Source organism: Pelodiscus sinensis, chromosome 28 (assembly GCF_049634645.1).
Source record: "Pelodiscus sinensis isolate JC-2024 chromosome 28, ASM4963464v1, whole genome shotgun sequence".
NCBI classification, from domain to species: domain Eukaryota; kingdom Metazoa; phylum Chordata; order Testudines; family Trionychidae; genus Pelodiscus; species Pelodiscus sinensis.
In genome coordinates, this window is record NC_134738.1 from 11,666,584 (window position 1) to 11,682,053 (window position 15,470).

General features: G+C 61.5%; 1 protein-coding gene across 1 annotated transcript in view; it reads left to right on the top strand.

Annotated features, from left to right (window-relative positions):
* Positions 1 to 15,470, top strand: part of HR (HR lysine demethylase and nuclear receptor corepressor) — a 52,598-nt gene that overhangs the window by 13,260 nt on the left and 23,868 nt on the right. Inside the window, exon 2 of the mRNA XM_075911122.1 lies at positions 9,485 to 10,492. Coding sequence (XP_075767237.1) covers positions 9,536 to 10,492 — 957 coding nt within the window. The 5' untranslated portion in view covers positions 9,485 to 9,535. The remainder of the gene's footprint in view (positions 1 to 9,484; positions 10,493 to 15,470) is intronic.

Genomic DNA, 15,470 nt, shown 5'->3' on the forward strand with positions numbered 1-15,470 from the left:
CTGCTCCTCACACACTAGGCCAGACCACACAGCAGCTGCGGAGCTTTGAGGAGGCGGCCGTGGCCTGATGTTAATCACGCTGCTCAGCCCACGGCCGTGTCCTCCCGTCACCCCCCCCAGAGTGCTGTTTGCCAAAGGCCTCCCCTGCACCTCGGGACGTCCAGGCTGTGGGTGAGAGAGAACTTTCCCCCAGGGGTGACGGCGCAGAGGAGGCGGAGGAGATGGGGGGGCGTGTAGCGGCTTGGCTGTCATGTTTATATAACGTATTGGGGGGGGAAGGAGAGGAACCCCCCCCCCACTTACATAAACTCAACAGTAACTCTCACAGCGAGTCTGACACGATTTCCTGTCCGATACGCTGGGCTCCGGGCACTTCCGTGTGTGTGTGGAGCAGACAACCGCAGCCTTGTCCGCGCCCAGGGTTTCCAAAAAAATACCGGACAAAAATTTGTCGAGAAAAAAAAACAACAACACCGGGGAGTAACCAGGGAGACCTCGGGGTGCGGGGGGGAGGGAGGATTCGGGAGGTCGGGCCAAAATGCAGTCGCAGCCCCTTAATTGCCACATGTCCCAAGCAGGCTTCCATCGGGCACCGAGCCGGGCCCGGGAAAAGCAGAAAAACGTAATTTGAAAATACCGGACATTTATATGTCTGGTATTTTCTCAATTTGCTTACTGGACACAACGTCCAAATACCGGACTGTCTGGTTCAATACGGGACCCCTGGCAGCCCTAGGACCGCTCCGCCTGGAGAGGGAAGGTCCCCACGATGCTTTCTGGACGCGCTGGGGTTTGCGCTGGGCTTCTTTATTCCCTGCTGCTCGAGAGGCTTCCCAACAGTAACTGCTACGCTCCCACCCAGAAGTAGCTGCCTTTTCCCAGCCCCTTCTGTCCAGAGGAGCAAAGAGCTACGGTTTCCTGCGGCAAGAGAGGCCCGAAAGAAACACCACAGATTTATTATGATTCTGTCTTAGCATGAGCCGCAAGTATGGGCGTGTGTTCCTGGTGCCTGTGTGAATATTTGTCAAAGTTCAGGCGTATGGCAGTGCTCATGGGAATAAACGCTGTGTGTGTGAGAGAGAAACGATGCGTTTATAAGATGCGTATGTGTTATGTGCACGTCCCTCTACCTGTGTGTGTGGGCCTGCGTGTTTGTATGTACATATGCCTGGGTGACCGTGCCTGGGTGTGGGGATTTCTCGTGTGCGTGTGTGTACACACGGATGTCTCTGCATGGGCAGGTTGGCGGGTGCTGTGTTGCGCCTGGAGGGTTGTACTAGGCACTGCACAAACACAGCACAAAAAGGCCAGGTGGTGGCTGTGTATCGATACAGGCACGGCCGCTTGGGCACGACCGCACAGCGTGTAGAGGGGTGTGAATGGCAAAAAGGGCCAGGAAAACATTTCATGCATTGGACTGGCTGTGATGTTTCCTTCTTCTGTACTCCCACGCATCCGCTAGCCCTCCCTGCACTTTCCTTGGCACGGGGGCAGATGATGCCTCTTAAGACACCCTTCATAACTGTCTCATGGTCTTGATTAAAAATCCCGAGCTGCCAGAATCTCCTTTAAAACCACACGCTTTCTTTCCGTCCCAATAGTATGGTGAGATGCTAAGGTTTGGTGCATGGCAGCTCCGTTCTTGTAAGAGGAAGCCCTGCTACCCGACTAGAAGGCACTTTGAGGGTGGAGGGGGTGAAGTTTTCCTCTTGGCGGTGTTGGATTTGGGGTGCTTCAGGAAAGGAACGGCATGGAGGGGATGGGAGCAAAGGATCTTGGTTTAATGGGATACAGACAAGGACTGGGCAAAACCAAAGGCAGGCGTGGGGGTTTGCAAAGCGTTACGGGCTGCAAAAGGAAAGGTCGTATGGGGGGGGGCTCATTTCCAGGTCCCGTTTAACGTCACCCTAGTTCTCCAGGAAAGCGGGTTTGGTCATTCCAGGTTCTGCCCAGCTTGCTGGAGATGGGGGGATGCTGGAATTGGGGTGCACACCACAGCACATGTGACCATACCCCATTTGCTGGGGACCCCATTAGGGGAAAATTCGTTATTCTTGGAGAGCGAGCTTCTCTTGAATCCCACACCATGCCCCCAGTCCAAACACAGGGCTGCAGTTTGTCAATTTGCTTTGTCTTTATAATAGGGCTGCTCCAAACCCAAGATTCCCCTACCCCGAAGTGTGCAGGGAGGAACGGGGTGGCAGGGGTGTTGCGGAGATGCAGCCCTGGAGGATTTTAAGAACAGGTTGTTACAAACCCCTGCCAGGGTTGGGCTCGGTTAGCTTAGTCCTGTCTCAGCCGGGGGCAGGGGCGGGCAATGTAGCCTCTTAAGGTCACCAGCCCCGTGGCCGTGTGACCATTGCAGTTTGGGCCTGTTTCTTGCTCCATGCGGCGGGCCAAAGGGCCAATGGCTTGCCAACCACGCGGGGAATCTGGGAGCAAAGCCGCATGAGCTTCTGCGGGAAAAGGCCCGAGAGAAACTTGCAGGTTCCACTGAATGCGGCTGGCACCGACATGGCTGGGGGGCAGGGCGATGAACTCGGATCCGAACCTGTCCCCACCCACGTGGGTTTCTAGGGAAGGGAGTGTGGGACGAAGGCCCCGTTGGGATTAGAAGAGCCGGTCTCCTGTCTGCCCCCTGTATCCCGAGGGAGAGCAGGCCGCGGGCTTTGGAAGGGGAGAGTTTTGGTGCTGACGAACGACAGGGTTTTACAAGGGATGTGGAATCTTCCCCGTCCCACGGTTCCCGCGGTCATTCCCACACCCTGTCCTTCAACGTCCCCTTTCATCCTAGCCCGGCCTCCTCCCCCCGACCCGCCTGTGCCCCCCCGTGCGAGCTCGAGCATTCCGGCCCTTCCCCCTTCTGCACCCGGCGCCCACGATGCCCTTTCCCCCCCGTTCTGGGGTGGCGGCGCTCGGCCGTGCTGACGGCGAGGCTCTCGGGTTCCGCTTTGCCCACGGCAGGGTGTGGCCTCCGGAAGGCGAGATCTGGCCCAGCCCGCTTCTCTCATCAGGAGCCAACACCTGGGAGCTGAGCCGGGCGGCTGGGGCTGGGAAGAAAAGGAGCTTTCACGGTGAGTAACCGAGCACGCCTGCCCCAGGTTGGCACCGAGGCCAGGTGCACGCCATGCCGACGCGGCCTTGGCCGGCGCTCCCAGAGGCAGGGAGGAGCACCCTGCCGTTTGCTCCGGCGTCCCCTCATTAGTCGGGATGAGTAATTGGAGGAGGAGTCTTTTCTGGGACGGCGCCCTCAGAGGCTCCGGGCTCCCTTCTCTGCAGGTGGCTGGAGTTCGGGGAGCAGCGCTCCTCACACCGCTCCTCTCTTGGCCAGGAGATCTGGATGGCCCTTGGGCATGAGGGAGTCCTCTCTCTCTTCCACCGGTGCCTTCGCAGGACTTTCCCTAGAGCCGCTCCTTCCCCATAGCTCCCCACTCCAGAACACGCTCGGCGAGACACTTCATCAAAGGACGCTTGGAAGGAACAACACGGAGAGTCCAAAACTAATGGATCAAGAAATCCAGCTCCAGAATTCAGAGAAGAACCTCCAAGGAGCGCTCCGGGTAGCTTTCTGCCTGCTTCAAATCCCGGAGCCAGACCCTTTCAGTCAGTGGCCCTAGAAGGTCCCCGTTCGTCTTGCTTCTTGAGGACACCAACCTTGGCGTCGGTCTGTATTGCCGCGCCACGGAGCACCAAGCCCTGGCTTCCGGATCGGTGGAAACGGCAGCCGGTCCATCGCGGAGCACCACGTCCTACCCCCTGGGATATGACCAAGGTGGGAACGATCGTGCCTGGCGCGCTCTAAAGGGGTCAGCCCAGTGATTCCTAGCGCCGATAGGCGGGACGGGGCGGGCGACGGAGCCGTTTTGCGTTTAGATTCGGGGTTCAGAGGAACGCTGTAGGGCTGGTGCTTTGGTGGGCTCTGTTTCTGCTCTCCCAGCCGGCCGGGACCGGGCTCCGGGCAGGGCTGCGGGGTGTCCTGGGGGTCACTGTGCGCTGAGCGAGAGTCCAGGCTGAACCGTGACCAAAGTCGGCTCTTGGCCCAGGTGAGGTCGGGGGTGGGGGCAGAAGAAGGGGAGAGGTTGCTCGGCACCTGTGTGGCGCACACCTGTCCTGCCGCTGACCGGGGCTCAGCCCAGGACTGCAGCCACCGTGTAAACTCTGCGGGGCAGGCTCGGCTGAGGGAGACTCTGCCCACGCTGACGCGGGGCCCAGCAAACAGGGCGGTGAAATGGATTCTGTGGCATATCGAATTGAGAGCCGGAGCCGGTGCCCGTGTCTCCTGCATCTGCCAGGGACAATGCCGGGGCGGGGGGGGGCAAGCCAGTGAAGACCAAGGTCTACGCACAGCCATTCCTGGCATCGCCCCCCCAACAGCTGTGTCTGAGAGCTTCTCTTCCCCCCCTCCTCCCCACTTCTGCTGGGACCCCTGGGGTTGCTGCAAAGTGCACCCAAGCCACTGGCAGGGGTGGCTTGGCTACTGCCCCTGAGGTCCCGGAATCTCCCCCAAATCCAGCCCAGCTTTCCCCCTCTCCATTCCCCCAGAAGAGCCCCCTCAGTATCAGGGAGAGCCCCCTCCCCTTCCGCCCCATCTCCACATCCATTTAACTCCACTGGACGGGGGGCTCTGGAGCGGCGGTTCTTAAATGCCGGGTCGGGACCCCAGGCTGGGTGGTGGGACGTCGGGCGCTGGGTCTTGTTGTTGCAAGGGGCGGGTCCGGTGAGCAGTGGGGAGGGGGGTAAGGCAGCTCCCTGCCTGGCCTGGCACCGCAGACTGTGCTGTGCCCCAGAAACAGCCGGCAGCAGGCCCAGCTCCCAGGTGGTGGGTGTGGGGGGGAGCGCACAGGGGTCCGCGCGCGGCTCCTGCCCCGAGTACTAGCCCCACGCTCCCATTGGCTGGGAACCTGCTGCCGGCTGCTTCTGGGGCGCAGCAGGGTCTGCAGGAAGCATGTTGCAGCAGTGCAGCAGGGGTGCTGGCCGGGAGTCGCTCGAGGTCAGCCCCTCCTGCCCCCGCCCTGCCCCCCAAAGCCAGAGCCCCCGCCCTGCCCCCCAAAGCCAGAGCCCCCTCCTGCCTCCCAAAGCCAGAGCCCCCGCCCTGCCCCCCAAAGCCAGAGCCCCCTCCTGCCCCCCAAAGCTCCCGTCCTCGGTCCCCCCCGCGGTCACATTCTCTTGGATTCGCAGCATCAACAGTTTTCTTCAACTGGGTCATGAGAAAGAAAGTTTGAAAACGGCAGCTCTGGGGGACAAGGCTGTGGGGCAGCAGGGAGGGCTGTCCTTGCCGAATGGGGCAGGCGGACAGGCTGGCGTGACCGTCTCTCGGGCTCTGTGCCCAGCCGGCTGTGTCCGCCCCTGCTACAGCCGAGTAGGTCTGAGCTGGCCGGTGTGTTCCTCCCCGGGCAGAGGTCGGCCCCGCGTGCGAGAACAGCGATTCGGAGGAGCCCTTTGTGTGATCCCAGGGCAAGGCAGGAATCCCACGAGGACGGAACGGCCCGGGAGCATGTTGGCCAAGGGGGAGGCGTAGCCTGGGGTGGGGAACGTACAGCATGAACATACGGCCCCTGGCTAGCCAGGAGGCTCCCCCAAACCCGCTTCCCAGGCGCCCACATCCACGCACAGAACCCCTCATGTTTGACGCCACCCCAGAGCCTCAGGGGCCCCCCAAAATCAACTAGCCTGGGTCCCGCGGGCTCTGGTGCACGAAGGGAATGTGGGGAGAGTCTTCCTGCTTCTCAGTCACGTCAGAGATGTTGGTTTTTTTGTTTTACTTCTCACTTTTGTGTGGCCCCCGACTGATTATTCTGCAGCCCCCGACCCAACCAAGGTTCCCCACCCCTGGCATAGCCAGACTCTTGAGTATTGCCATGCGGGCTTTCTCGCTCTGTGCCCCAGTTCGGGGGGCACCGTCTGCCCATGGTTATTGTGCCCCAGAAGCAGCTGCATTTCACTAGCGGCTGCCGAGCCGGGGTTACACGGATCCCGCTGTGCATTTCACTAGTGGCTGCTGAGCCAGGGTTACACGGATCCCGCTGTGCATTTCACTAGTGGCTGCTGAGCCGGGGTTACACGGATCCCGCTGTGCATTTCACTAGTGGCTGCTGAGCCAGGGTTACACGGATCCCGCTGTGCATTTCACTAGCGGCTGCCGAGCCGGGGTTACACGGATCCCGCTGTGCATTTCACTAGTGGCTGCTGAGCCAGGGTTACACGGATCCCGCTGTGCATTTCACTAGCGGCTGCCGAGCCGGGGTTACACGGATCCCGCTGTGCATTTCACTAGCGGCTGCCGAGCCGGGGTTACACGGATCCCGCTGTGCATTTCACTAGTGGCTGCCGAGCCGGGGTTACACGGATCCCGCTGTGCATTTCACTAGCGGCTGCTGAGCCAGGGTTACACGGATCCCGCTGTGCATTTCACTAGTGGCTGCTGAGCCGGGGTTACACGGATCCCGCTGTGCATTTCACTAGTGGCTGCTGAGCCAGGGTTACACGGATCCCGCTGTGCATTTCACTAGCGGCTGCCGAGCCGGGGTTACACGGATCCCGCTGTGCATTTCACTAGTGGCTGCTGAGCCAGGGTTACACGGATCCCGCTGTGCATTTCACTAGCGGCTGCCGAGCCGGGGTTACACGGATCCCGCTGTGCATTTCACTAGTGGCTGCCGAGCCGGGGTTACACGGATCCCGCTGTGCATTTCACTAGCGGCTGCTGGTTTCTGACGCTTCGCCCGTGGCGGCGCGGGCAGGTCGCTCTGCCAAGGGTGTGGCGGAGCCCCTCCGGGAAGTACGTCTCCCGGGGAATTTCTATTGGCAGGGCCTCTCGGAAGCTGACCGGAGTCTGGAGCAGCTCTTCCCTGGGTAACCCGCCTGCTTCTGGGAAATCCCAGCAGCCTTGCCTGGGGGGGATACATGGGTGGGGCACGCAGACTCCCTGGCACTGGGAGTCGGAATCTGCCTCTCTCCATGCCAGTGGGGGTGGATCTGAGCTGCTCGGTGCCCGCCGGCTCCGTTGGCACCCGAGGTGCTGCAGAAGGGAGCCTGTGGTATCAATGGGGTGTCTGTATGTGCAGACAGCTGGTCTGGGAGAATGGGAGTCTGGGGGGGACTCATGTTCAGAGCTTCCTGCTTCAGCAAAATGCTTTCTCCAGCTCCTCCGCCCACCCCCGCCCCATGGCTCCTGGCCAGCTGCCTGACGCCTCTTGCTCTCAGGCTGGGGTTATTCATGTGTCTGCAGCTCGCTGGCAGGCCATGCAGTGGGGCTGAGCTCTGGGAGCCCAGGAGGGGGTGGGGGCTTCAGTTGGTCCTTCCTCTGCCCATGCTCTGGGGATGGCCTCGTAAAGCACAAGCAGGCCGCACGCAGCGGCACCGGTTCACAGGGGCAACAACAGGCTGCAAATGTTGCCAGAGGCATGGCCTCATCTAGCCAGGGGGGGAGCTACGTATTGGGATTCATGGGTTCCGGTCCCAGTGCTACCAAATCAGTGTGCCGTGCCTCAGTTTACCCATTCGGCATGTAGCGATGGTAGGGGTGCAGGGAAGCCGTTCTCGAGGCTCCTGAAGCGCAGCGTGTTGGTATATGCTATTCTCTAGGGCTGTGTCTAGACTGGCCACTTTTTCCGGAAAAGCAGACGCTTTTCCGGAAAAACTTGCCAGCTGTCTACACTGGCCGCTCGAATTTCCACAAAAGCACTGACGCTCTCATGTAAGATTGTCAGTGTTTTTGTGGAAATACGATGCTGCTCCCGTTCGGGCAAAAGTCTTTTTCCGAAAAACTTTAGCGCAAAAGGGCCAGCGTAGACAGCAGAGATTTATTTTCCGCAAAAAAGCCCCGATCGCGAAAATGGCAATCGGGGCTTTTCTGCGGAAAAGCGCGTCTAGATTGGCCACGGACGCTGTTCTGCAAGAAGTGCTTTTGCGGAAAAGCATCCTGCCAATCTAGACACGCTTTTCCAAAAATGCTTTTAACGGAAAACTTTTCCATTAGACGCATTTCCGGAAAATCATGCCAGTGTAGACGTAGCCTAGATGTGTAGGGGGGATTAATCAAATACCAGCCTCACAAGGCTACGTTCGGGTTGCAGTGCGGCCCCAGCGTGTCATGCTCCGAGGATTGCATGACTCCCTCCAACTCGACACCCCTCCGCCTCTTCCCCCCACGCACCTTGTTGCTAGGGACGATGGAAAGGCTAAGCAGGGAGGTGTCCGCCTCCTCTCTAACCTTCCTTTTCCTCCCACTTGCCTGCTGGGCTGAGTGGTTCTGTGGCTAGAACTCGAAAGCGTGAGTCAGGAGAACTGGGCTTTGTTCCCAGCCAGGGAGGGAGAGGGTGAGCTGGGCGGAGGAGGAGCCGGCTCTAGGTTCTGCTTCCAACGTGGCTATTGATTTGGGGTGCGCGAGTCATGGCTGCGCCGTGCCTCAGTTTCCCCCCACCTGTGAACGTGGCTCTACTTTCGCGGCACACGTCAACTGTTCTGCGATCTGGAGGGCGGGACAAATCATGTGCTATTTATTCCTGCCCACCTCGCCGGGCCCGCCAGTCACTCGGACACACGGCTCCCGGCAGAGCCGCTCTCTGCCCCACAGAGGGGAAGGACTAGCTCCCCGCAGCGGGTGAGGGGGTCCCCGCTTCTGGGGTCCTGAGCGCCACAGGGGCCTGCGTGTGCTCTGGGCCAAGGACGCTCCCTGGTGCCATGGGACTGCAGCGCGGATGGAGGTTGTGCAGCAGAAGGTGGTGTGAACCCACGCCCTGGGGGAGAGTGTGTGTGTGTGTGTGTGTGTGTGTGTGTGAGAGAGAGAGAGAGAGAGAGAGAGAGAGAGAGAGAGAGAGAGAGTGTGTGTGTGTGTGTGAGAGAGAGAGAGTGTGTGTGTGTGTGTGTGAGAGAGAGAGAGAGAGAGAGAGAGAGGGAGAGCTAGCTGCTCTGCATGGGCAGCTTCAGTTCCAGGGTGGGGAAGTTACAAAACATTTTGCTCTGGTCCAGCGGAGCGATTCCTCCACATTCCCTGTGCAGGGCAGGGGAGAGGCCAGACAGACCCTCCTCCGCCTCTCACAGTGGTGACAAGGGGTCCCGAGGAGGGGGCAGGTCACAGAGGGAGTTAGGAGGTGGAGGCAGGGGCGGGCGGGGGGGGCCACTAGAAATCAGACCTGGGCCAGAGCTGCCCAGTTTGGGTCTGGATCTGAACTTCCCCAAGTGTTGGAGCTGTGGGAGTTGGGACCAGATCCCTCTCTGTTAGAAAGCGGGGGGGGGGGGGGGGGGGGGGGCGGCTGTAGCCACAGAGTCCTTGTCAAAGGGGTGGAAGGAGGAGGAAAGGCTCGTGAAGTGGCTCTGGGATGTGGCCTCCTGTCTGCCCCCCGCCCTTTCGCGCACTGGGGCAACGGAGCCCCACATGTCCTGGTCCTCCCTCTCCCTCCCAGCTGCTGAGACCTTCCGGACCGAGCCGGGAGCCCAGCCCGGCCCTGCCCTGCTCCTCAGGCTGAGCTTTGTTTGCCCGCAGGTCCCAGCGCCCCCGGGAGGGCAGCCATGACCACATGACGGGGAACACGCCATGGCAAGCGACGCCGAGAGCAGGGAGGCTGCGCCGAGATGGAAGAGCCCTCAGGAAGGCGACCGCGACACCCAGGCCCTGGAGAGCATGGTCGGGGCGGCGCACTGGAGCAGACGTGCGGGGCGAGGGCTCCCTTCCCACGGCTGTCGGGACGGGACGGATCCCAGCTGCGTCCCTGGGCCCGGCTCAGCGCTGCGCCCCGGGGAGAAGGCCCCGTGGTGGCGGACCGCCGAAGGGGCGAAGGACTTCCCGCCGTGTCTGAGGTGGGGCCGAGAGCTCCTCGGCGGGCCGGAGCCGGCACTGGACTCTCCGTACCCCGTGGCCGTGGAAGCGGCTTTCTCCAAGCGCGTGGAGGCCCTGCTGCCCGGGAGGATGCACCCGAAGGAGGCTCCCGAGTTCCCGCTCCACTCTGAGCCCGAGAACGGGGAGGTAGCTATCCCCTGGGCGGCGCAGGGTACAGACGGGCCTGGCCCCATGTGGGCAGAAGGGGGCCTGTATGGCCATGCTTACCACAGCTACCCCCTGCCCCTGTCTGGGCTGGAAAACCAAAGTCCGGCTGCCGCTGGCAAACCGTACCGGCTGTCTGAGGAAGACTCCCTCCACTCCACCAGCCCCTCCGGGGACCGCGCGGGCGACCCGCCTGCCTTCCGCCACCTGGGCACCCACTGCCCCTTCCTGCTTGAGGCCAAGCTGGCAGAGAGGAACCCCTTCCTGGCTTCCTCCCTCGTCCCGGCAAGCACTCCGGCTGAGTCTGCCTACGGCAATAGCTTGGCCAGCCTCGCCCTGGCTCGCCAGGCCCAGGACTGCTCCTCTGTCTTGGGAGAGGCCCCATACGCGGACCCAGACTGGCATCTGGCACCTTACCCGCGCCCATGGAGCCAGCCTGTGTACCTGGCACCCCCTCCGAGAACAAAGACCCCAGCTGCTTTCGGAAGCTGTTCCAGCTCAGGGAACAAGGTAAGTGCTTGGCGTCTATGCAGCTACTGCTCTTTGTGTTACAGGGGCACCGGGAGGGAGGCTCCAGCTGACAGCCATGTGCTAGGCATTGTGTACACACACACACACACACACACACACACACACACACGCTTTGAACATCTGGCCATAAGAGACAGGTCCCTGCCCCAGAGACTTTCCAGTCTAGATTGACAGGGAAAAGTAGAGTTCTACCCATTTCATAGATGGGGAAACTGAGGTGCAGCATGGTTAATTAGGAACTGGATCCCAGTCCACTCCCCTAACGTTGAATCCATCCTAGGAAGGCCCCTTGGTTCCTCAGTCTATTGCACACTCCTGGGGCGTGTGCAGAAAGGGGAGGGCGGAGGCAGGTGATGCGGCCGAGGAAGAGGCAGATCTACGGGGGGCGGGGGGTTAGATCTCAGCTGCACGGCACCTCGGAACCGTGTGTATCCCCAGGCTGAATCGGGAAGGTCGGTGTTGGTGTCGTTAGGTAGGAGACAGCCTGGATTACGCCTCCGGGATCAGCTGGATGACAGAGGCTGTTCACCAGGGCTACTCACCGCCACTGTGGCACCCAGGGTCGGCCCCGCCGCGCTGAGCAAGGGACGGGACAAAAGAGGGTTAGATGCCTGTGACGTCTCCCCAGGAGCGGCCGCCAGCCGGTCACTTAGCGCCTCTGTTGGTTTGCAGTGTCTGCAGGCGGGGGGTTAGCTGCTGGTGGGGCTGAGTGCCCCAGGGGTGTGCGCCCCGGGGGAGGAGGCCATGCCGGGAGCAGGGGGTTGGAAGGGATGGGTGCCTCTTGGAGGGCGTGAGTCATGCCCAGCTGCTGGATTGATGGGACCCGCGGAGTCTTGTGTGGGGAGATGCTGATGCTGGAGGCTGCAGACGGGTGATGCTCCCCCCCACCCCACCCCAACGCAAGCGCTTCAGGCTTTTCAGGTTGTGACCCGCTCCCCAGCAGGGTCCTAGGCCCCGGATTCTGAGTCCTTGCTGACCCCGGTCAGACTCACCAGTGTGTTGATAGCGGCAGGGCTCAGACTGGAGCCAGAGCCAGGGCGTAGCGAGCCGTGCAGCCGCGCTCGGAGGCAGGGTGCTACAGGGGCCCGGACCAGATGCGGGTGTTCGGAGGAACCGAGGGAACATGGCCTCCAGCGGTCCCAGGGCGGGGCAGCCCAAGGAGCATCCCTCAGGGATGTTCTAGGTAGATGAGGAGTGAGAGATGCCCCCATGCGTAGTGGTCCCCATCCCTTCGGCCTGCCGGCGTGACACAGACTGAGGGTGAATTTCTGAGTCACACTGACGGGCCCGTGCGGCTACTCTCGGGGTGCTGCTGTATTGCGAGAGACCGTCTGGCAATGCCGCATTTCAGGAGGGAGGTGGGGAAGTTGGGAAAGTCCAGAGAAGAGCAAGAAACGTGGTTCAAGGCCTAGAAGATGTGACAAATGAGGGAAGAGCGAAAGAACTGGGTTTGTTTAGTCAGGAAACGAGAAGACGGAGAGGGGAGCTGAGAGCCGCTTTCAAGTACCTGGGGTGTTTACAAGGAGGAGGGAGAAAAATTGTTCTCCTTGATGTCTGGTGATAGGACGAGAAGCAAGGGGCTTAGACTGCAGCAAGGGAGGTTGAGGTTGGACATTAGGAAAAACTTCCTGCCTGTCAGGGTGGTTAAACACCGGAATAAATTGCCTAGGGGGGTTGTGGAGTCTCTGTCCCTGGAGATATTCAAGAGCAGGTTGGACAGACACCTGTCAGGGATGGTCTAGATCAGCGGTGGCCAACCCGCGGCTCGCGCAGGAAAAAATGGCGGCTCCTGACGAAACCGGGATAAATCTGGAACCGCTCAGGTTGGCTGCTCTCACGGCCGGGCCGTTCTGCTCATGGCCCCCAGCGCGCTCTGCCATAGCCTGCACGTGCAGGCCGGGTCGCACTCAGCGTCCCAGTCTGCATGGGCTAGCAGCCGGCCGCTGAGCGCAGGCGGCGGTGCCTCCAGCTCTGGGACCTGGGCATAAGGTTAGAAGTGGGGGGTGGGGATTGGGTTAGAGCGGGAGGGAGATGCCTGGCTCTGGAGAAGGGGAGGGGAGGAAGATTGGGGGGGGTGCGCGTGGCGTCCCGGCATCCCGGCCAGCACATGCTCAAGGCCGGCTGCTCAGTGCATGTGCCCAGCGCCTGGGGAGCAGCGACGGCGGCAACAGCAGCTCTGCTCCAGAACGGGCATAAGATTGGGGGGAGGGGGATTGGGTTAGAGCAAGGAGGGGGGCCTGGCTCTGGGGGAGGGGAGGGGGATTGGGTTAGAGTGGGGGGGCTGGCTCTGGGGGAGGGAAGGGGGATTGGGTTAGAGCGGGGGGAGGATTGGGTGAGGGAAGGGGTATTGGGGCCCTAGATCTGGGGGAGAGGAGGAGGATTGGGTTAAAGTGGGGGGCAGCCCTGGCTCTGGGGAAGGGGAGGGGAGGGGGAATTGAGCTAGAGCGGGGGGAGGGGGGCTGGTTCTGGAGGAGGCGAGGTAAGAGGAGGGGGAGTGGGTTAGAGCGAGGGTGCCTGGCTCTGGGGGAGAGGAGGGGAGAGGAGGGAAGGGGAGGGGGAGTGAGTTAGAGTGGGGAGGAGGCCCTGGCTCGGGGCGGGGAGGGGAGGGGACGGGATGGGAGGGGGAGTGGCTCTGGGGGAGAGGAGGGGGAGTGGGTTAGAGTGGGGAGGAGGCCCTGGCTCGGGGCGGGGAGGGGAGGGGAGGAGACGGGATGGGAGGGGGAGTGGCTCTGGGGGAGAAGAGGGGGAGTGGGTTAGAGTGGGGAGGAGGCCCTGGCTCGGGGTGGGGAGGGGAGGGGACGGGATGGGAGGGGGAGTGGCTCTGGGGGAGAGGAGGGGGAGTGGGTTAGAGTGGGGAGGAGGCCCTGGCTCGGGGTGGGGAGGGGAGGGGACGGGATGGGAGGGGGAGTGGCTCTGGGGGAGAGGAGGGGGAGTGGGTTAGAGTGGGGAGGAGGCCCTGGCTCGGGGCGGGGAGGGGACGGGATGGGAGGAGGAGTGGCTCTGGGGGAGGGGAGGGGAGAGGAGGGGGAGTGGGTTAGAGTGGGGAGGAGGCCCTGTCTCGGGGCGGGGCAGGGAGGGGAGGGGACGGGATGGGGATTGGCTTAGAGCGGGGCGGGGAGGGAGCAGGAATCCCAGTATTTCGTGCCAGCTCCAACTTCTCAGGAAGCACACACTGTCGTGGGGGGTAGAGGAAGAGCGCGTGTTTCCTGAGAAGTTGGAGCTGGCCTGCAGTCCCGGGACTTCCCCCCCCACACACACCCTGCACAGGAAGGCAGCAGGGGGAAGGGCCGAGCGACAGACCCGGTGTTTCAGGAAGCCTGCCAGCGGTTTATGGGAGGGGAGGGAAAGAGCAGCCCGCACGCTTCCTGAGATCCGGGATCCCCAGGTACCAGCCGAGCTGTCCCTGTCCCCTCCCCCTGGCCAGACCCTCCCCCCACCTGCCCCAGCCCCCACCAGCACCTTGCCCCGGCATTCAGTCCCCTGCCCCCACCAGCACAGTTGCGGTCACATTCGCGAGGCTTGGCGTTTTTTGGAGGGGTTGTTTTTTGCATCTCATTTGTGTGGCCCCGACTGACTTTTCTGTGGGTCAGTGACCCCTGACTCGAAACAGGTTCCCTGCCCCTCTCAGAAATAAAGAAACACTGAAACCTTTTGTGTTTGACATAATACTTTATTTAAAAATGAAGCCTGGCCAACAAGCCCCCAATTGAGGCCAAGCCCTCCCCCCTCATCTGGCCGCAGCATCATAACATGCCTGCACTCCCCCAGCCTCCAAACCTGAGCCTGTCATACACTGCAACCCCCTGTCCAGAGCCTCTCACATCCCCAAAACTCCTGCACCCCCACAGCCCCAGTCTTCTGCCACAACACGCCTGCACCATCACACACTGCAAATCTGTGTCCTGAGCCCATCATACTCCCAACCTCCCTGCCCTGAGCCCCTCACACGCCCCAGACCAAACCCTTGCACCCTAACAGCCACAAGCCTGTGGCTTGCTCAGCACCCCAACCCTCCACCTGACCTCAATACTGCCCAGCCGGGAGCCCCTCCCTGGCGTACCGGCACCTATTTTCCCCCAGCGGGGCTGGGTTTTTTTTGCTCAACAACTTTCCAAAGAGTACGTGGCTCTTTGCACTCTGTCCACCACTGTTTTGGCTTTTCGACTCTAACGGGGTGACCACCCCTGATCTACCTGGTGCTTGGTCCTGCCGTGAGGGCAGGGGACTGGACTCAATGACCTCTCGAGGTCCCTTCCGGTTCTAGCGTTCTATGACACAGACTCCAGCCAAGCATGGCAGCTCCCGGGTGTTTCTGACTCCCCTTTGCTGCCCCGGGTGAGTCCTGGGTTAACACCTCCATCTGTCACGCCGGGATAACGACATTACTGACCTGCCTAGGGGCCGTGAGGATTAATCCGCTGATGATGGCAAAGCCTGGGGGAACGGAAAAGCTTTGCGTACGTGCCACGTAAAGCTTGGGGCCCAGACTCATTCTTTCCTCAGTCCGCGAGGGTTTAACCTAAGGAAGGGCTCGAGTATTATTTATCCTTATTCCCGTAGTGCCCGGCGGGCCCCAGGCAAAATCAGGGGCCCCATTATGGTGGATGCTGTGCAGACACATAAGAGACTGGACCTGCCCTACTGAGTTGATCATCCAAACAGACCAGAGACACAAAGTGAGGCAGAAAGGAAGGAGTATTGTCCCCATGATACCAGTGGGGAAACCGAGGCACAGAGGCTGCTCAGATCCCAGCCAAGGCAGATGTGGGAGCGAAGCCCGTCTCACTCGTGGGACGTGCCGGGGTGTCACGGAGTCGAGGGCAGAGCCACGCAGCCGGGGTCCCAGCCCGGGGCTTGGAGCATAAGCCCTCGTACCCTCCGCCATTAGCGCGTGCGCCCGCAGGGCCTGCGCATCTTGCTCCTCCCCCCCACTCAGTGCTTTGCTGTCCCCCCTCTA